The following is a 19,268-nucleotide window of genomic DNA, read 5'->3' as shown; positions in this document are numbered from 1 at the left end:
TGGATGCTGCATGAATCATCTGAAATTGGAATGACACTGTTGATGTGTTTATAAGAAAATCACTCCGATTGAAATTGATTTTACCCTGCTGGTAAATCATGCAACATTTATTTTTCATTATGCTATAATCTTTCTGTGTGCATCATGTAAGACTGTGTCCGGGCAGATGGTTTTATTCAATATGCTTAGTTCTTGCTGAGCAACTTGTATGCCTGCATTTACTGTGCCAGATCCAGTAATATTATTATATTAATTAGGAAGCTATGAATAATTTGAATTGACCTTCATTCATTTACATGCATTTCATTCAAAACATTAAAGCTTGTAAATAAGAGGAGGACATTACGCCAATCAATCTTGTCAGGTTATTTAGTGTTTAACAAAATCTTCCAGTTCTTAAAGGAGCCCAGTTTGGTCTCCCAGCTGCCTGGCTGGGAAACCTAATCCAAACACCCCCATGTACAGTACAGTATTAGGGTAAAGAAACATTTTCTACTCTAAGTCCTACATTAATTCTCTTTTCGATTCAAATCATGACTCTATCCCTTAGATTTAGCATTTGCCTACAACCACAGGTTATATGTTTAATAGCTTCTTTTTTATATTGAAGTAAAGAATATTGTCACCTTTATAAGTAGGAATAATATTTTTTTAAATGCTAGACCTGCTTTTGCACAGCTTTAATTGGCAGAGCATGCCACATACAGTGATACTGATGGTCATAGGCAGGTATAGTATATAGGAAAAATACTTCATAGTGTACTTGTTTTACTACTAGTGATCCTTTTATACAGCTCAAACCATTCACGAAACGTGTTGAACAAACAGATATATAAATGAAACATAATAAAAATAAAAAGTAATTAAAATAAAAAATAATGTGTTTTCAGAAATTTATTTACTGACCTGTTTCAGTGTTTCTAATACTGTACTGGGTGTCTCTGAGTGTCCATCCATGTTGCTCAAGACATTTCCATATTGGGAAAACAAGGATTTTCCAATAAAAAAGTATTTTCATTCTGGCTTTATAATAACATGAAATTAACATAATCATTATCACAAGTAATTAATTGACATTACTTTGATTACTCTGTATTTCTGTAATGAAATAGAAGAACTTGGTAGCATGTGTCAGACCACAGAGTAAGAAACCAGACTTTTTGTGCTGGATTTATTTTAATAGTGTGTTTGCGTTTGCCACCAACCTGTTAGTTGAGAATATAAAGACCTCTTAGTCTGAGCTCTCCAGTGACCATTTTGATTGGTTGTGAATTATGGGCTGGGTATTCGGAAATTTTTACTGCAGATCTTAGAACTGAATAGTCTACAGTGTTGGGGCACTTTGCAGACAGTCCCTGTGCTGTAAACTGTCAGAGGCATGCAGACCGAATCTTTGCTGTCTGTTCTGGTGGTTATCGGTAAGATTGTGTGTTAATACCTGTATATTAAACTAACAATGTTTTTGTTTGATGATAAATAATAGAACGTGCTGTTTTAGAATTTCATAAATTTAAGATTTCAAGACCAATCCACTTTAATGTGTACTGTATAATTGTTTTAATATCGGTAATGTTTGTGGTTTAATATTTTAGGAACGTGTTCTTAAAATATATTTCATTTTTGTAGTGAAAACTTCGTGATATTTGATCATTAGCAATTTGTATTTTTTTCGTTCTGCTAAGCCAGCATGGTTTAAGTTGCTCATGGCCCTTGCCGAATTCAAACAAAAGCATTATACATTAATATGTATGGTTCCATAGCACAAAGAAGTAAAAGGTCAGTTGCTGTTGGGACACAGGAGCACATTCTTGTGCTTTACTTAATGCAGCCTTTGAATTCAGATGCCAGCATGACAGTAATTCACTGAACAGTACATCAAGAATGAACTTGTATTATTGAGGACGGCCGAGATTTTGCCAGGTCCCATACTTACTGTGTACTGTTTGACATGGCTGTAGTGTACGATCCAAACTTCACATTGTGGATTACGGCGGATGTTTAGTTTGTCCATATTTATTTGAAATTTCGACACAGTCTATTCCTGTAACTATCCTTTGGCATTCTTCTGCTGAGCGGTTTGACGGGGAAGGACCCCTGACCTTCTTGATCATTTTCCCCAATTGACTGGAAGTCCTTGTTTGCCCGGGTTGAATTTAAACGTGCTTTGTCCGTGCAGGAACACTGTTAGCATTGTCTGTGAAATAGCTGTTGGAATAGGCAGCTGCCAGGGGTTTTTGGATGTTTTTCTGAGGTTTCTCTGTCTGTGAGGGGACACCCTGTCCCTCAAGCGCAAACAGCTGAAATATTTACCTATCCTAACCCTGCCATGGACTGAGCCAGATCTTTATCATGACAATGGGCCATGGTGCTCTGTTGGCTGTCAGCAGAGCACTGGGGTTGATTGCTTTCCCATGAAGCCCTCATAATACTGTGAGGGTTAAGTGGTTCCCAGAGGCTTCTGGTGTTCGACAAGCTCTCCTTTAACACTTTCCAGACCCAGTGCACCTACTTGTTCTTATAATTAATATTATATTATGGTTATGCTATAACCAGTTCTTTTGTCTTAGGCAACTTACATTGAAAGCAATACACTAAAAATGAACAGCAAAAAAGCAATATGGAATCGAGTGGCACAAGAATCTTTCCATTCTGTTCCATGATTTATCTTTCATTAAAAAAGCTTTTAATTTTGAATGCCAAATACAAATGTTGAGATAAAATATCTGAAGTCGTCTAGACTAAGGGAAATAGTAAGTTGTTGTCAGAAATCTCTGTAATTCTTCCAAATGGCATATTGTGTGAAGATTCAGCTTAATTGAGGGAAATGAAATAAAGACAAAGTAATGAATCGAAGGGGTTGCAATTAAGCGTTTTGTATTATGCTGCACGTGACAGCTGGGTGTTCTGTTACCATTATAAATTTATGAATGTAACTTTCTCTTGTGGCATGCTCATAGTGGTTGAATGGCTTTTGCACGAATGAAGATAAAGTACATTACATTTGAAGCTTGAGTAAGTCTAATTTATATCCAGATTCATTTTTTTCCCATCCATGTCCTCACATTCTTTGTTGCACTACTGGAATTCTAATTTGATCATTTTAGAGTTATTGAAATAAAAGTTTTACAAAAAACATAAAAATAAATATAAAAAGCAATAAATCCCCCAAAAATAATAAGTATAATGAAATATTTGTTTATTTATTTATAGGTTGTACTGTGCATTAAAATTCGACCAAAGTTTCTCCCTTTCTTAAGCTCTAAACTTCGATTTGAACCTGGGTCACCTGGATTTGAACCTGGGTCACCTGGGTGATGACACAGTTGGGATGAGTTGGTCAGGGCTCTCTCAGGCTCGGAGGCCCCACAGTTCCTTGCGAGTGTGGGACAGTAGCTGTGCATCCCGTGTGGGGCTGTATGGGTGAAAACAAGAATGGCTCAAACAGATGTGGCTCAGTGGGGTCTGTCCGGTCTTCTTCACTCTTTGCAGTGTGTGACTGGAAGGGCTTGAATTTGTAATCCGACACTTGAAAAACACAATTGGTAATTCTGAATTTACCAGAATTTGCCTGACGTCTGTTGTTGTTGCAGTATGTTTTTGAACATATTTCTTCAGGTCTCTCATGAGGCTAAAGACTAAAAATCAATAAGAATGAACAGACCTGATAGAGTAAGGTTACACTTATATTAGTTAATGATTTCTTCAAGATGGTTTGAATTCAGAGTTGCATAGTGGATGAATAAAGGGTTATATTCGGATTCCTATGGCACCACTTTGCTTTTTGCAAAATGGCAGAATGAGAATGAGACCCCATAGTACAGCTGTCTGCACTCTTCATGTCACTTTTGCTACACAAATTCTGCTTTTGTAACGGGAGATAATTGTGAGTGTTTATGTGCATTGAATAGTGGAGATGGGATTGGTGGAGCTGAGGGTTTTGAACTTGTCCTGTGAATTAATTTCGTAGTGAATTTGATCCCAACGACGCCGTTGAGAGAAGAGCGACAACATGCAAAAAGCAGGAAGAGGATCCTTCCCGTCCCCTTCACAGAGCCTCCTGTCTCTGATCCCATTTATGAAGCCTATGCCTACTGCAATATCCCCAACAGAACCGAGAATGGGTGGGAAGGTGAGCTGGTTTTCTACCAACCATTTTCAGTTGTCTTCAGACAGTTATCAACTGCCGTCTGAAAGAACAGTGTTTCGAAGAACTGGAGAAAATCACATTGCTTATTTTAATTGGCGGGGTTTATTTTTAGTCTGCGTGGGAAGCATTTTTACGTTGTAATTGTGCTACGGCAGTAGAGAGGATGTCATTTCATGGCACATTCTTTAAATAATTAAACAAGCTAAATGCATAAATCACATTGAATTGGTGCTCATGCAATAGAATGGAGAGACAGACAATTCACGTTTTACAGTAAGACTCGAAAGCTTTAAGTTTCTGTTTCATAATCCTGCATGTCTAGTTGATGGCAAGAGAGTTCTTAAGTGCACACTTGTAACTTTTAACATTAAGATCATCTATGATTTATCATTGGATATCACTCATGAAAGGAGCACATTTATTTTCATTCCGGATGAAAACTTTAAATTGAGTTTATATTTTTTTAGATTCATTTTGTAATTTCTTTTGTTTATGAAGATCTTTTGTATGATTGACAGCTGTGTGCTTATGATGCTGAGAGAAAACTATGACAGCCTGAAATAAATGGCAATGCTCTAAAAGTATTTCAGGGGAAATAAAGTAATATTTTAGTGAAGAGCATTCAATGGCTGGATGAAATAAAGTGTCCCAGTAGATTGTGACAAAACACAGTACGGCCGCAGAAACTGTAAATAGAAATTGCCTTCATAATTTCACTGCAAGGCCACATACAGTAAGAACTCGTAATAATTTTTTCAGGGCATCAGAAATGGTCATCTAAAAGCTGATAATTATAGGGGGCAATTTGTATTTATTTCCAGACCATGTGTGCTAGATTTTTAGTCCATGTAATGTTTTTTTCTCCTTTAGAAGGATGTTCTCCAACAGACTATGTAAATATTTTTCCTCTTCTCGATTTTCTTAGGCTTGATCATGTTGTTTACCATATTATGTAAAAAAGCACACATTATTGCATTTCAGCCTTGTTGTAGAAAATTTAACTTTGTGTTTTAGGAACATAATGTACATCGTAACTTCAGTTTTATAACCAGTTAGTTTAATACTGTGCTCTGTTATAGCCTCTGCTATATAAATGCTAAATTGTTCAATGTATCCTCAGCATTTAAGAACTTTAAATTCTTGTTAGAATATTTTCATTGCTTGTGGATCTGCATTTTAACAGCTACAGATATCCTGAATTTAAAACCTAGCCAGAAAATTCTGATTATTAGAATTTGATAATTCAGCAGGTAAATTCTATAATTCCATTCAGGTAAAATCTACAGTTTGCTTGATTTTCTATGCTATGTTCTTCCTCATCTGTCTCATCCCATATTAACATATAAATCTCTTACTGATTAAACGGAAGCCAGTTTTTTACAACAAGTCATATCCCACAATAATATATTGGTAATAAACATTTGCTAATGAGATCAAATAAAACACTTGGAAAGACACATTTCAACTGCAGCTTGTATATCATTCACTATATATTTACCAACAGTATTTTTCTCTGCAAGATCTTAGTGACTTTGTTTTATTTTGCCTCATTTTATAGTAATATGTTGCAATCATTGCTTTTAGGTCACAGCCCCCCAGACTACAAACTGCTGTCAGTGCAAGTCCTGATCCGCCATGGGGACCGATACCCACTGTATGCCATTCCTAAAACCAAGAGGCCAGCTATTGACTGTATGTTGATACCAAGCAGGTAAGGCCTTCAGCAGTACATCTTCAAGAGTCTGCTTAGAAATGTGTCATCTGAAAATACTGTGGACCCTACATCTTAACAAAATAGTGGAATATATTAATACAAGATATTCTGAAATGAGACCGAAACAGGCATTTTACCCCAAAATAGATAAAAGAACATGTTATTTAACGGTTGTTCCCTAGATTTGGTAAAATCCATCAAAACATGTGCAGACGTGATTTTAGGCTGGGTGGCTACAGTTTTTTTTTTGAGTCATGGCGTTTTCAAATATTTGTGCTCACTGTAAAAGTCAAATATGTTAGTTACCCTCGTGTGTAATTATGATCTCCTGCAATGGAATGCCCCATCAGCCTCATATTGTAGATGTTTGCTTTAATACTGAGTTACATTTACCTTTGTGGCCCAGAATTACATTACAGCTTTTTCTTCTGGCTTGTTCTCCTGTTTTCCTGTGGGTCTTGTGTACTTACTGCAGATATCAGGCTTAGGTAATGAACTATGTTACAAGTCTGTGTCTCAAGCAGTGTAAATAAAACTAGAGAACTGAAAAATAATGGCTAATGAAATTTAAACTGACATTCCTTGCATCTTTGGTATAAGGCTGCCTATTTTAAAGAATCCTTTCAGGCCTCGAGGAAACTGTACATGCTCTGTATTGTGCCAAAATAGCCATCTTTCTTATTCATCTTTCTGACTATTTTTAAAGCATAGGGCATTTTCTGTCATTGAGCAACATAACAGTAGGTTGTCATAGAAGCGTTTTTGTAGTTTAATAAGAGTATTTTTCAAATCTTAAGAAATGTAAACATTCAATATGTACTTAAATACTGTTTCATGTAATATTAAACAGTTTCTTAATGGGCTTGTGCAAAGCCTTCTTTATCTGTGCTATATATTTACATTACATTTTGTAATATTCTAAAAGGTAATATTTTAAGCTTAAGAATTCTGCATATTAGCTATTTTTATCAATAAAACATGCACTTTACAATATGAAGCAAGACTTCAAACAAGAAACGGGCTTGTTTAATGAAGTCTATAGAGAGCCTTAACTTCTAGCTGACCTTTTGTCAATGTTTTCAAGTCATATTTTCTCATTATTCGACTGTGCGTAGATAAGGAAGGACAGATTTAATGGGATTGAGCTTTCTGGATGTTAATACTTTTTTAATATTTAAAAACAGGTCAATTTCTATGTGGTTTTCAGATTCAGCATTTATTGCTAAATGTTTAGTTGTTGTCTCTAACCTCATCATTAACCTCAGGGCTTCACCCCCTTTGAAAATGGCTCATTTTGTATCAATCAAAGGATCTATATACAGACATCTTAGATTGACTCACACTAATAACTTGTAACATTGATTTTTGGCTGGACATTTGGCTAGTTTAAGATGGAAGTTGGGAAAGAATTTCTTTTCTGTCCTCCTCTTCTTTGTATATTTGGATGACATGCTAGATGTGTTATGAGCCAGTTGGGTTGACTAAAATTGACGAGCATAACGTTTCATACACAGTTCTATTTGCTGACAAGTACAGCAAACTAACTGTCACTGTGCATTGGAGCATGAGTGTGTATAGGTAGGAATGTGTCTGCCTTTTTTTCCCCATTTAGAAGTATGCAGTACACTGTAGGAAAATGGTGAAAGAAACCCATTGAACTGACTTCATAGTGTTAAAAAAATGCAGTCCTGTCTCCCCCCCAACTGAAGAACATCCTCCAATTTAGCCACTGTTGAATTATTTTATGGGCTAGTTTAAACATGTAATAAATGTAATAAACTGCTGTGCAAAAAATATCTCCCAGATGAATTGATTACTGGCAACTTAAAGAAAATTAATCCATCACTAAGCTCTGCCAAGGTTAAATTGCTTAATGAATCATGTCCTGCATGGACTGTTTAAAGGAGTTTCAGTGGGTCAGATTAGATCTAATTGTGTGAAGAATGTATCCGATGACTCTCCTGTTTTTACACTTTTTAATTTAATACTTTATATTGCTAAACTTAAAGTAATTTAATTATTAAAGACAAATTCACTTTTAGGACTCTTCTGAAAGGTACAGAGACACTAACACCCAAAGGCTTGTTCTAACCCACAACTACAAGACAACAAAGAGCACACCCTTTAGAGCAGGTGAAAGGAGTGGGACAGAACACTTTCATTAAGCTCAATTGCAGGAGTGACATTGTCTTTGCTTTGTATGTGTAAGAATTCAGGATTTACTTTTCATTTGAGTTTTCTTTCTGTCAACAGGAAGGGAGCTGTAGGATTGAGATTGAAAGGGAGATTGAAAGACGTTCAAGTGTGTTTAAAACCACTTTAAAGACACATGGTTGCCTTTCTAGACTTGAAGGAGTGAGTCTTGTGTGTACAGTGAGCAATGTGATCTCTTTCCACTGAAAGCTGCAGTCTTTATTTTTAGATTACATATTTTTTGTCCCATGCTGTATTTATACAAAAATGTGAGAATGTTGGATTCAAATTTCACTTTTGCTTTTGTGTTTAATATTTGGTGCATTTGCAGGTTTGCAGGAATACAGTTTTCTTTTACTCCCTTTAGCATCATATTTCCCCCCCAGCCTTCCTGATACGTTATTCCACATCTCAGTTATGCTGCCTGTGACACACCCTAGTTATGTTGCTTAATTTGCACTAAACCTGTAATATTCACATGGTCGATTTCTGGCTTAACCCCCATGATACCACAGTAGTGTAATACACTCTGAAAATAGACAGCAACACAGTGTGAAATCATAAACAAAAGGCTTCATATTAATCTGTGGTAACAAAAGGAATAATCTAACACAGACATACTGCCAGGGTTATGATTTCTCAAGATAGCAGCATGCAGTTACTTAATTTCTAAGAGAATACACTGTATATTCTTCCTTATATGTAATCATTTTCTGTCAATATAGGGAAAGCTACCTGATATTACTGTATTGCACAATCTTTGTGTTCTATAATACAAATAGTTTTATCTAGATGTTTGTGATCAAATGGGAAGAAAAAACATAACATAAAACATAAAACCACATTATCCAAGTGGTAGAAAAAAAACAGTTAAGGGCAATATTTTAGTGAAGGAGATACTGGGGTAAAGTCATCAAATTAAAATCTAATTTAAAAGATTTTAAAATTCAAAACTCTTTAAAATATGCTTATGCAGTTGCTGGTGCTTCCAAGTTCTTGAGCTGGGTATACTCCTGCTGTGGGGTTTAAAGCAGTTCTGTATCCCTAAATCCCAAGAGTTAGAATTATAATTTCAAAACTGCTGAAGGTCAGAGATAGGGCTAAGTTTTATATACAAGTCTGACCTTGGTGAAGGCTGAGTAAGTGTTTTACAAGCCTCCCTGATTATCCACAGAACAGCGAGATTCTGGATGATCAAAGTGTGTCCTTGTGCCAAGAAAGTGTTAGATTCTCAGTCATATTCAGTTGGCAGCCACTAGGATGTCTGGGAGTAGAACATACCCAAAGGGAAAATCTCTCCCTGTATTTATAGATGTAGATCGCTATACACACATCTATTTCATTACTTTTTATGTAGCAAATTCTCAGTTGAGTAGGGACCACACAGAAAATTCAGCTTTTTGGTTTTTAGCCTTGTTTTTTTGATGAGGACTGTACTCTGTATTGCTTGTGCTTGTGTCATGTTGTGCTTGTGTGCCACCTGGTGGGATACAGGTAGAATTACACATGCTGTGTTCAGGGGTCTAACTGCTTTAGTACTACTTTTCAACAGCACTTCATAACAGCAGTTTTGTTTGTGCATTGTAATGCATGACAGTGAAAGGACAAATATTTAAACCTACCATCATATTTTTCTACTAATGACAACCCCATACCAACCCTATTGCCACATGGCCTTACTGTAGTATTTTGTGATAATGAAACTTGCTTGAAAGCAATTACATCTGCTGGTTTTTCAACGTTTTTGAATGAGACGATTTTTTTGACATGTCCTCTAAACCGAAGAGGAAATGACAAGAAGAAAGCACATTCCAAGATCAGGTTAGATAATAAGATTTGGAATGTATTAAGATTAATTTGTTATTTTTATATTCCATCACAGTAAAGTTTTGTAAACTGTCCTGATTTTAATTGAGAGTTTTATTGATTTTAAGGCTATAAAATTATAGACATGAAGTTGTATTAAAAACTTGTGTGACAAATTAAATATTTAAGTTTCTTAAAAATTATGATTCTGTAAAATTAATTAAATCTTTGGTTAACTTTTTTTAAAAATTTCAGTGTGGGAGAATAATATTTAAAAACTTCTAAGATTACAGTGTGTCTTTTTTCCCCTGCATTTCTTTAACTGCCAGCTCTTCATTGTGTACTATAAAACATGGAAAATCCCATTTATTCCATATAAAGCACATGATTTGTGTTAATACATACATGTCTGTTACTGCAGTTAAATCTACAGTACATGTGTATCTTTTTGTACATTATGGCATCATCAGACCTTGTAGTCAACTTTTTGAAAATCTTTCTGAAGTTATAATATCAGAATAATCAAATTACCAATGCATCATGCTGGACAGACAGACTGCCATGTCCTGGTTCTTACATCTGAAATTCCTTTATTTTGGTTTTTTGTATGAATGTGTATTTAATATGTGTATATATATATACCATATTTTTATGTTCTCATCATTGATGGAGTGGTGGGGATTTTGCTTCTGTTTTTTTTTCCTTTTTAGAAGTGGGTTATTGTTGTAGGGAGGGATAGAAGGAAGGGTTAGCATGAGTTGACCTCTTCTCATTTTCTGTTGCTGTTTTTTTATAAAATTATATTTATTAAAAAAGAAAAATAACTGAACTTCTGTCTTACTGGAAGTAGAGCCATATGTTACTGCTTAAATAAACATTCCTGATTTATTTTTTTATTTTTTTTTGTACTGAGATCATTAAAGCACTGGAGTCGAACCTAAACGAGGCAAGGGTCTCAGAATCTATAATGGTTTATAAATATAAAAAACATTCAAAAGGTTTTACATGTATAATATACGTTTTATACCACTGAATTCACATATAAATTATAATAGAATATTTTATGTTTAAATGGAGAAGTGTTCATCATGGGGGGTCTTAATTTTCCTCACATTCTTTGGGAAAAACCAACAGTGATGTTAGCATCTGAAACAAAAGAAATGACAGTACACTACAAGGAGCACTTGGGTTAAATCACCAGAGCCAAGGTCACTTAATAAAAAATATTGTATCAATAAAGTCTTAAACCCTTAACAGAACTATTCCAAACATTCCATTGAAATGGGGAAAATTGTTGATAAATTACTATCCATTAAAATTGTGATGAACTGAGCCAAGAGATTATTGACCAATAAGTCTTATTTCTATGTCATGTAATATAATGTGAACAACAATAGTAATAATGGATACAAATGATATGAAACTGGTATATTGGTCATCTGGTATATTGAGATTTCAGAAGGTTTTTCGTAGTTTCGTAGTTTTTGAAAATCTAATTTCATTTTTTTCATAATTAACCTTTATGTTTGGATTGTTAACAGAGTAAAGATAAGTGGTGGGTGTTCAAAATGTGGTTTTCTAACTTGTAGAGAACCATTGGGATCTATATTCTATATTGGGACCACTGCTCTTTTGAGATGATTAGCATTAAATGTAAGCATTTTTGTTGATACAGTTTTGCTAGAAAGTTAGTAAACTGTGTTTTCTGAATTTCTGCATAAAATTTGACCTAAAATGTGATCAGATCTTCATCTAAGTCATACAAATAGATAATAGATACATAAGAACAATAACACTCAAAACAAATAAAACACAAAAGGATATACTTTTTCATTCATTTATTGATCAAAGTGATCCAACATTGTCTTTGTCGGAAAAAGTATGTGAACCTCTAGGATTATCAGTTCAGTTAAGGGGATAAGTAGAGTCAGTCGTGTCAATCATTATTACAATCGAGTGTGAGTTTGGTTGGCCCTGCCCTATTTAAAAAACATAAACTACCAAAGTCTGGTCTTCACCACACAGGTTTGTGAATGCAGGCCATGCCTCGATCAAAGGAGATTTCTGAGGACCTCAGAAAAAGAGTTGTGGATGCTCATCAGGCTGGAAAAGGTTACAAAACGATTTCTAAAGACTCTGGGCTTCACCAATCCAATCAAGTGTTCATGAGTCCACCGTCAGGCAAACACTGAACAAGAATAGTGTGCATGGGAGGATAGCAAGGAGGAAGCCACTACTCTCCAAGAAGAACATTTTTACCCATTTAAAGTTTGCTAAAGACCACCTGGATGAGCCAGAAAACTACTGGAAGAATGTTCTGCTTCAGATTTGGTGCAGAGAAGATGGGCCTGGTGTAAAAGACTGTCCTACGTTGACGGGCTAAAGGCTAAAAATCATTTTAGTCTTGAAAAGAGGAGGCTATGAGGGAACCTTTTATATGAAGTATTCAGAGCTCTCAATTGCAAAATTAATCCATTGGACATCAGAATCCAAGTGCTTTTAAAACTGTCTGGATCAAGCTTCTCAGTCATGATGTTGAGGCACCTTTTAAGAAACATGGAGAAGACTCTTGTGTCAGTTTGTTACTGGCTAACAGACGAGCTAAATAGGCTGAATGGCCTCCTCTTTGTAAAATATACATGGTAACTCCAGTTCAGGGAATCTATATACACCCTGTGATGTAGAGTGAACTAATGTACACATTGTATGTATTTGTTTTATGCTGCTTTACTACACCATCTACTATTTCATACAGATGTTTATTTTTCTGACAAATACGTACGGTAAGCTGTCTTTAAAAAAAGTCCTTGTAAATGCACTGATAACTTTTTGCTGGAAATGGGTTCAGATTTTCAGTCTGTCATATCTTACATGTATAGATGGTGTTTACTGACCTATTCAAACATACAAAATGGAGCAGAGAAAGAACTTTACCACTGGATAATAGTATATGGTGGCAAGTACTAATGCCACTTTTGTACACTTTTGTGTGGGTATGTAGTCTATTTGTAGAAAGTAAAATGTAGTTCTTCTCTCACTGCCCTTGAGATTGTGTGTAGCATGTGTTTGCATGTGTGCCAAATTACATCACTCCAAAGGGAGCAGTTTTCCTGATAGTGTTCTGAGTAGGCCACATACTTTGTATACTTTTGTACCATATTAACTTGTAATTTTCTAGCACTCGTATTTTCTTTGTATTTATCATTGTTAGTGCTAATTAACCATTCCGGCAAAAAAATTCTTTCAGAAAACGTTTTGAAGCCTTGATTTTAAAAAATTCAAATTGGAAAACACTGCCAATTCATGAGGCATCATGATGCAACATACATACTGCATAATGTACCTCCCACATTATTTCCTCATGTTTGGCTGTGGGAAGTGTTTTCACAGGTGGAATGTACAGGAATAGATGGTTACCATGACAAATAACAGAAAGGACAAAAAAAAGCAACAACTTTCACACAGAACATGTAATAGGATTTATACAAAAAAATAAAATCACATAAATATGGATGAACTAACTTGGGATTTTGAATAGATTGCTTTTTCAGACCATTTCAAATTTCTTTGAATTATAAGTGTTTAACGGAACATGCTTTGCTGTGATTTTGTTCATCAACTGTTTATTAACGGCCATGAAAAAACAGAAATAAACATCCCGTATTAGGGTTCAGATACATGTTGGTCTTGAGGCAGAGAAAAACAACTCGCATCACTTTGTGGCAACATATCTGGCATTTACTTGCAAACTGATATCAAATCAGAATACCCAAATCACAAGCATGTAAATACTAATTAATCAGTATTCTGTATTTCCCAATGGGAATAGCATTAAAGAGCTAGCCTAAAGCAAGAAAAGACTATTTTGGTATTTTGGTGACATTTCCTTCTTCTCTTAATAGTGATTTTTCCCCCCCCCCAGGAAACCTTCCCACCCTCAGCTGCCTGCCTTTGTCAGTCACATGTCCAGAGCAGTGAAGAGCCGCTGGGACAGTGTGATGAGTGCTCTCCCCAGGCTGCCCAGCCATGCTGTCTGTGAGATGGGAGAACTCACACAAACAGGTATAGCTGAAAACGGGCAGCAGACATTCGTCTCTCTGTCTGAAAATCCTCACCTTTCACCTAAGCACCTATTGGTCATGATTTCAAAACAACTGTGCATCATAGTGCAGTAAGTGCACCGCCTTTTGATTAAGTTCCCTTTTAAAGCTAAGGCTGTTATTTAAGCTTTCACTTGTTTGTGCATTGCACTGTCCTTTTTGACTACCCAGGCTTGAGAATAGTTAATTTATTGGGGGGGGGGGAATATAGGTGTGAACAAATTTGCAGATGGTTCAGAAGTAACGTGGGTTTAGGGGTGTGCTATCTGCCAAATGAATCTAGTCTATTCAATAAATACATTTATTTTTATTTTACAGTGAAGACTGAGTAAAATTATTACATTATGTAAACCAGTTACCCCACTCTACTGTTAAAACTTAAGCACGTTGATGTGTTCATTCATTTGCAGATTAATCATATCATGCCTTCCTTTTTCATTAAGATGAAAAATTAATCCCATACAAAGGCTTTTTGAGGTGGATTGGTCTTTGATGAAGTCAATAAAATTAGTTTTGTCTGTTAGTCAATTGGATTGATCTTGCATTATGAAGACTATGCCAGCTCATATCAAAACAACACAGGATTCAATGAATGTTTTTGCTTATTTGCTAATGACAGTTTCTGAAATATAGAAAAGGGTTTGTTTTTTACAGAGATCAGCTTGATAAAAAGCTATTTTCAATTTTTATCTTGTCTGATAACGCAGGGAACAAAATAGTTGTTTGTAGATATCAAGATATTGTCTTAAAAAGACGAATAAATACCATTGTGTGTACTACTGTTAAAATAATCAGTGATTTGTGGATATCTGTGTGGCATTTGTCTTATTATACAGCCATTAATGCAAATACATGAAGATTATCAAAAAATGAAATTTTTATCTAAGAATACATGTTAGTATTGGATCTTATGGCTGTCTTGTTTCTTGAAAGAATGTTGAACATTGTTCTCCTTTAATCTTTCTTTTGAACCCTTTCCAAAGAATTTCCAAATTTTATTTACACTATAAATTAAAATGTTTCTTGGGGGAATTAAATGTTTAATTATTGTCCCATTGGGTACCTGACAGTTTCATTTAACTGAACATTTTCCAATTTTTTCATAGAACAACTGTCTAATTTAATATTCTTGTTTACCATCCATGCGTATTCTCATTCCATTTACGTAAGACATGCGCAATAGACAATCATTCCCAGTGCAACTGAGCTTCTGTGATCAGATGTCTTATGATCTATTTGGGCCCTGAAATAATATACAGTATTTTCTCACTTGTTCTAGACACTTGTAGTTGCAGTGCATTTAATTTTTGCTGTTCACAACAATTAAGCAGATTGCTTTAGAATTTAATAAATATTAAATACATGCAAACCTTTGTATAAATAAATGAAACAGTCACTTATAGTTTTTCAATATATAACATTTTGACATCTTGCCAAATCGGTTTTGTGTTCTGTGGCTTTGTTTATTGTTTTATGAGTGGGTATTCAGAATGTATGTCCTCCTGTACATAAAAATATCCATAGAATATAATACAAAATTTTGTATTTTAAGACAGTTTTTTTTTTCAAATATAGGGTGTGCTGTGTGCGTATAGGGGAATCAGATTGTAGTCTTACTTCTGTGCTGAAAAATATTAGAAATTACCAATTTTTAAAAAAATTGCAAATATTTTTACAAGTATAAATAAGTAACAGTTTTGTCTGCAGTATTTTAAGCCTTTCCTGATACGTTTTGGGAAAAGGTATTTTCAGGAATAGACATGGATTCCTACACTTCATACTCAAACAGCACCTGTCTTTTCTGGCACACTTGTATACTCACACATTGAAGTCTTTTGCCAGAAATAATTAAGCAATACAAAACCTGAAAGGTTTGACATTTTGAGAAACATTCAATTATTTGTGCAGCACGCCAATTAACACGATCTCAGACTTGGTTCATAAACTTGAGGGGTTCAAACTCTTTGCTGTGTCAGGATTTTACAATATCTGTGTAGGATTTATGGCTTATTACTCATACAGTGCAGATAACTGAAATATATGGTCAGCAGCTTCAGGTCTAAATATGTCAGTTGGCTACAGGGGCATTACAGAAGAAATGTTAAAGTCATCATGCTATGTGTTTGTATTTCAGTCTTCAGATAGTTTCTGATTATAGTTATAAACTGCTTTAAAACCCATTTAACCAGGAGAAAATGTAGTCTGCTGCAGCCCTCAGGAGTAAGGTGTATTGATCATGGCAAAAGAGTTATCAAACTGCAAAGGGAATCAATATGGTTGCCTGAAAGTTATATCTTTCTTAATCTTTCCCTCCTACAATTGTTATTGGTCCTGTTAACTGAAGTGCTTTCCTTCTTCAGCACTCTCTGTTCCACCATGTCCAAAATGTAAGAGACGTGAGAATAATTTCAAGAAAATGTAGGACAGAGTACTGAAATGGTACAGTTACAGCTTGTTATTTCTAAACATATATTTATATTTCTTGTTGCAGGAGTTGTACAACATCTCCACAATGGTCAGTTCCTGCGTAGTACCTATATAAAAAAAAACAAACTGTTGCCCAGCAACTGGGCCAGCAAGCACCTGTACATAGAATCCACCGGCAAGAGCCGTACCCTTCAGAGCGGCCTGGCCCTTCTGTATGGCCTGCTTCCCGATTTTGATTGGCAGAGGGTCAACATCAGGCACCAGTGGAGCACCATCTTCTGCTCCAGTAGCTGTGACTGTCCAATGAGGAACCACTACCTCGACGAAGAACAGAGGAGGCAGTTCAGTCTGAGGGTGAAGAACAACCTCCTGGAGCAGACGTACGTGGAAATGGCCAAGATAGTGGGCGTCCCCACAAGGCAGCTGAGAGCAGCCAACCCCATTGACTCTCTCTTGTGCCACTTCTGTCACAACATCACCTTTCCTTGCACTCACAATGGCTGCATCAGCCTGGAACACTTCATGGTCATTAAGGGTCATCAGCTGGACGATGAGAAGGAAAGGCATGAGAAGAAACTGTATTACAAATACTCCATTCTGGCCGTCCACCCTTTCCTGAACCAGACAGTCTCGCGCATGCAGAGAATCGCTGAGGGACACAAAGAGGAACTCTTCGCTCTTTTCTCTGCCCACGATGTCACAGTGGCACCTTTGCTCAGCGCATTAGGGCTGTCTGAAGCCAGGTTTCCCAGGTTTGCTGCCCGCATGGTTTTTGAGCTGTGGAGAAGCCCCAAGGGCAGAAAAAATCTGTATGTCCGTATTCTGTACAATGGACAGGATGTGACCTTTCTGACTTCCTTTTGCCAGAAACACAACACGCTTTCCAATGAGCCACTCTGCCCTTTCCAAAACTTTCTTAATTTTGTAAAGAGGGACATGTTTGCCATTTTTAACAGCACTAATTACTATGATGCTTGCCACAGGCGAGTATTTTAAAAGGGATACGTTGTGTGACACCAGGCTATATGGTACAATCAACTGTATATTGCTGTAAATCGTATTTATTAACACAAAATGTATTTGTGGTTTCTTTTTAATTGACCTATTTGCTAGTTTGTCACTTTACCAGCATATGCAGAATTGAACTGATACCTTACAGAAAAGCCATAATACAGCATTACTAGAGTACCTTCATGTATTTGGAATATTAAGCAATAGGGAGTTATGATAGGTCTTCAAATGCCATTACAATGTTTATTTTAGGCTTCTGTTTTCATCAGAAAATATAATGATGGTGCTTAAGAACAATTATGTTATAAAATAATTTCTGGTCTTCTGTAAAATCAAATCTGTTCTGTTGGTGGATTATAAAATCTTTCAGCAGTGCTGAATGTTTTTATTCTGCACAGTAGATGGAGCTAAACCTCTTCTTCCTACCTGAAGAAAACTTGAAAACAATTTATAGCTGGAGTGGTTTCTCATCATTGCCATCCATTAGCACACAGTTCAAAAACACCATGGTGTAGATTATGTGGGCATATACTGTACACAAGAAGAATTGAAGACTGAGTGGTTTACAATATTCAGTATATCTATATGCTGCTCATTGTCACCATTGCAAGTTGATGACTTTTTTCATAAATGGATGTGCTGTTGAAGATTTGCAACGAGACACCAAGCAGAATCTGACACATTGTCACAGTGCTTCACTTCATGTGATGTCTGTTTTAAGCTGTAGTTATGTATACATTTGGGTATTTTAGGAAAAATGTCTAGTTGTAAAACATTGTATTTTATTTAATTTGTTTCATCACAAACCAGAAACTGACATTTTGTTTTATTAATTTTTAAGGTGGGTGTCAACAATTTTGTAAATGACTTTAATGTATAAAAATCTGTATTTTTTGAAAATACATTTTAAGGGACATTTCTGAATAAAATGCAATTAATAAATAATTTAGTGCATTGTCTTTCAGGACATACAATAAGTTCTATTTTTAATTTATTCTTATCACTTTTTTAAGCCATTCTTTTTTGTGGTTAAGTTAAGTTAATATCTTGTTTTTATTATAATTACCTGTATTATTCTGGAATATTAATTGCATTTCTATTTCATTAAACAGTAATTTGATGCATTTCACAAATTAAGAATACAAGTATTGTAGTTTTAATTTAGGTATATAGTATTTGGAGATGCTGGGTATTTTATACATTTAAAATGCAAATAAAATGAGCAAAATTTACCATCAAATAGCAAATGTGTGATATACTGTACATACAGTAAAATATTTAGCAATTTTTTTTCTGATTTTTGTTGGTTTCAGTAATCTGTTTGTACTTGTTTGTGTATAGCAGAACGCAGAATTAAATGTGTGCTGGGGACACAACGGATTTGTGAAATGAAGTCTAAAAATCCAAGCAGCAAGTAAGCCATCAGATAAAGATGGCTTTTTTTATCAAGTCTTTATATTTAGACATGTTTTCCTCTAGTTTCGGTGATTTAAGTTCATATTTATTTCAGTGCTATGTACATTATGGTGCGTTTATATTCATCTGTCCATTCCCCACTGATTCTAAACCATCTGAAGTGACTGGAGAGAAGCAGAGTGTGGCTCTTACTGAATGATTTTGTTGATTTATACTAGAAGTGTGCTTTTACCACATTTTCAGCTTTACCAGCAGCAACAAGAATAGTAATATGCCAGCATCCTCTGAGGTGGAAATTCCTCACTTGAGGATTGACAGTCTTATCAATTTGTAATTTAAATTTAATTGTAGTGTCTTAAAGCAACATGCAAAACAGAAATTTGCACAATAAAATAATACATTTTTATTTCTGCACCCGTAGCAAGAACCGTAGCAAGCACAACTGAAGCAAGAA

At 35.4% G+C, this 19,268-nt stretch overlaps 1 protein-coding gene across 2 annotated transcripts in view; it reads left to right on the top strand.

Annotated features, from left to right (window-relative positions):
- The window catches only part of pxylp1 (2-phosphoxylose phosphatase 1), a 36,886-nt gene extending 18,112 nt beyond the window's left edge, over positions 1-18,774 (top strand). The window contains exons 1-5 of one of the 2 annotated variants that reach the window (XM_015361023.2): positions 1,309-1,418; positions 3,968-4,129; positions 5,732-5,858; positions 13,783-13,922; positions 16,452-18,774. In XM_015361023.2, the coding sequence (XP_015216509.1) occupies positions 1,379-1,418; positions 3,968-4,129; positions 5,732-5,858; positions 13,783-13,922; positions 16,452-17,383 (1,401 nt within the window). In that variant the 5' untranslated portion in view covers positions 1,309-1,378 and the 3' untranslated portion in view covers positions 17,384-18,774. Of the gene's footprint in view, positions 1-1,308; positions 1,419-3,967; positions 4,130-5,731; positions 5,859-13,782; positions 13,923-16,451 lie in introns of those variants that run through there. The other variant, XM_006637590.3, reaches the window with a different exon arrangement.
- The last annotated feature ends 494 nt before the right edge of the window (positions 18,775-19,268 follow it).

This window comes from Lepisosteus oculatus, chromosome 13 (genome assembly GCF_040954835.1).
Source record: "Lepisosteus oculatus isolate fLepOcu1 chromosome 13, fLepOcu1.hap2, whole genome shotgun sequence".
In the NCBI taxonomy this organism is placed as follows: domain Eukaryota; kingdom Metazoa; phylum Chordata; class Actinopteri; order Semionotiformes; family Lepisosteidae; genus Lepisosteus; species Lepisosteus oculatus.
The sequence above is the reverse complement of the archived record's forward strand: the minus strand, read 5'-3'. Positions and strand labels throughout refer to the sequence as shown.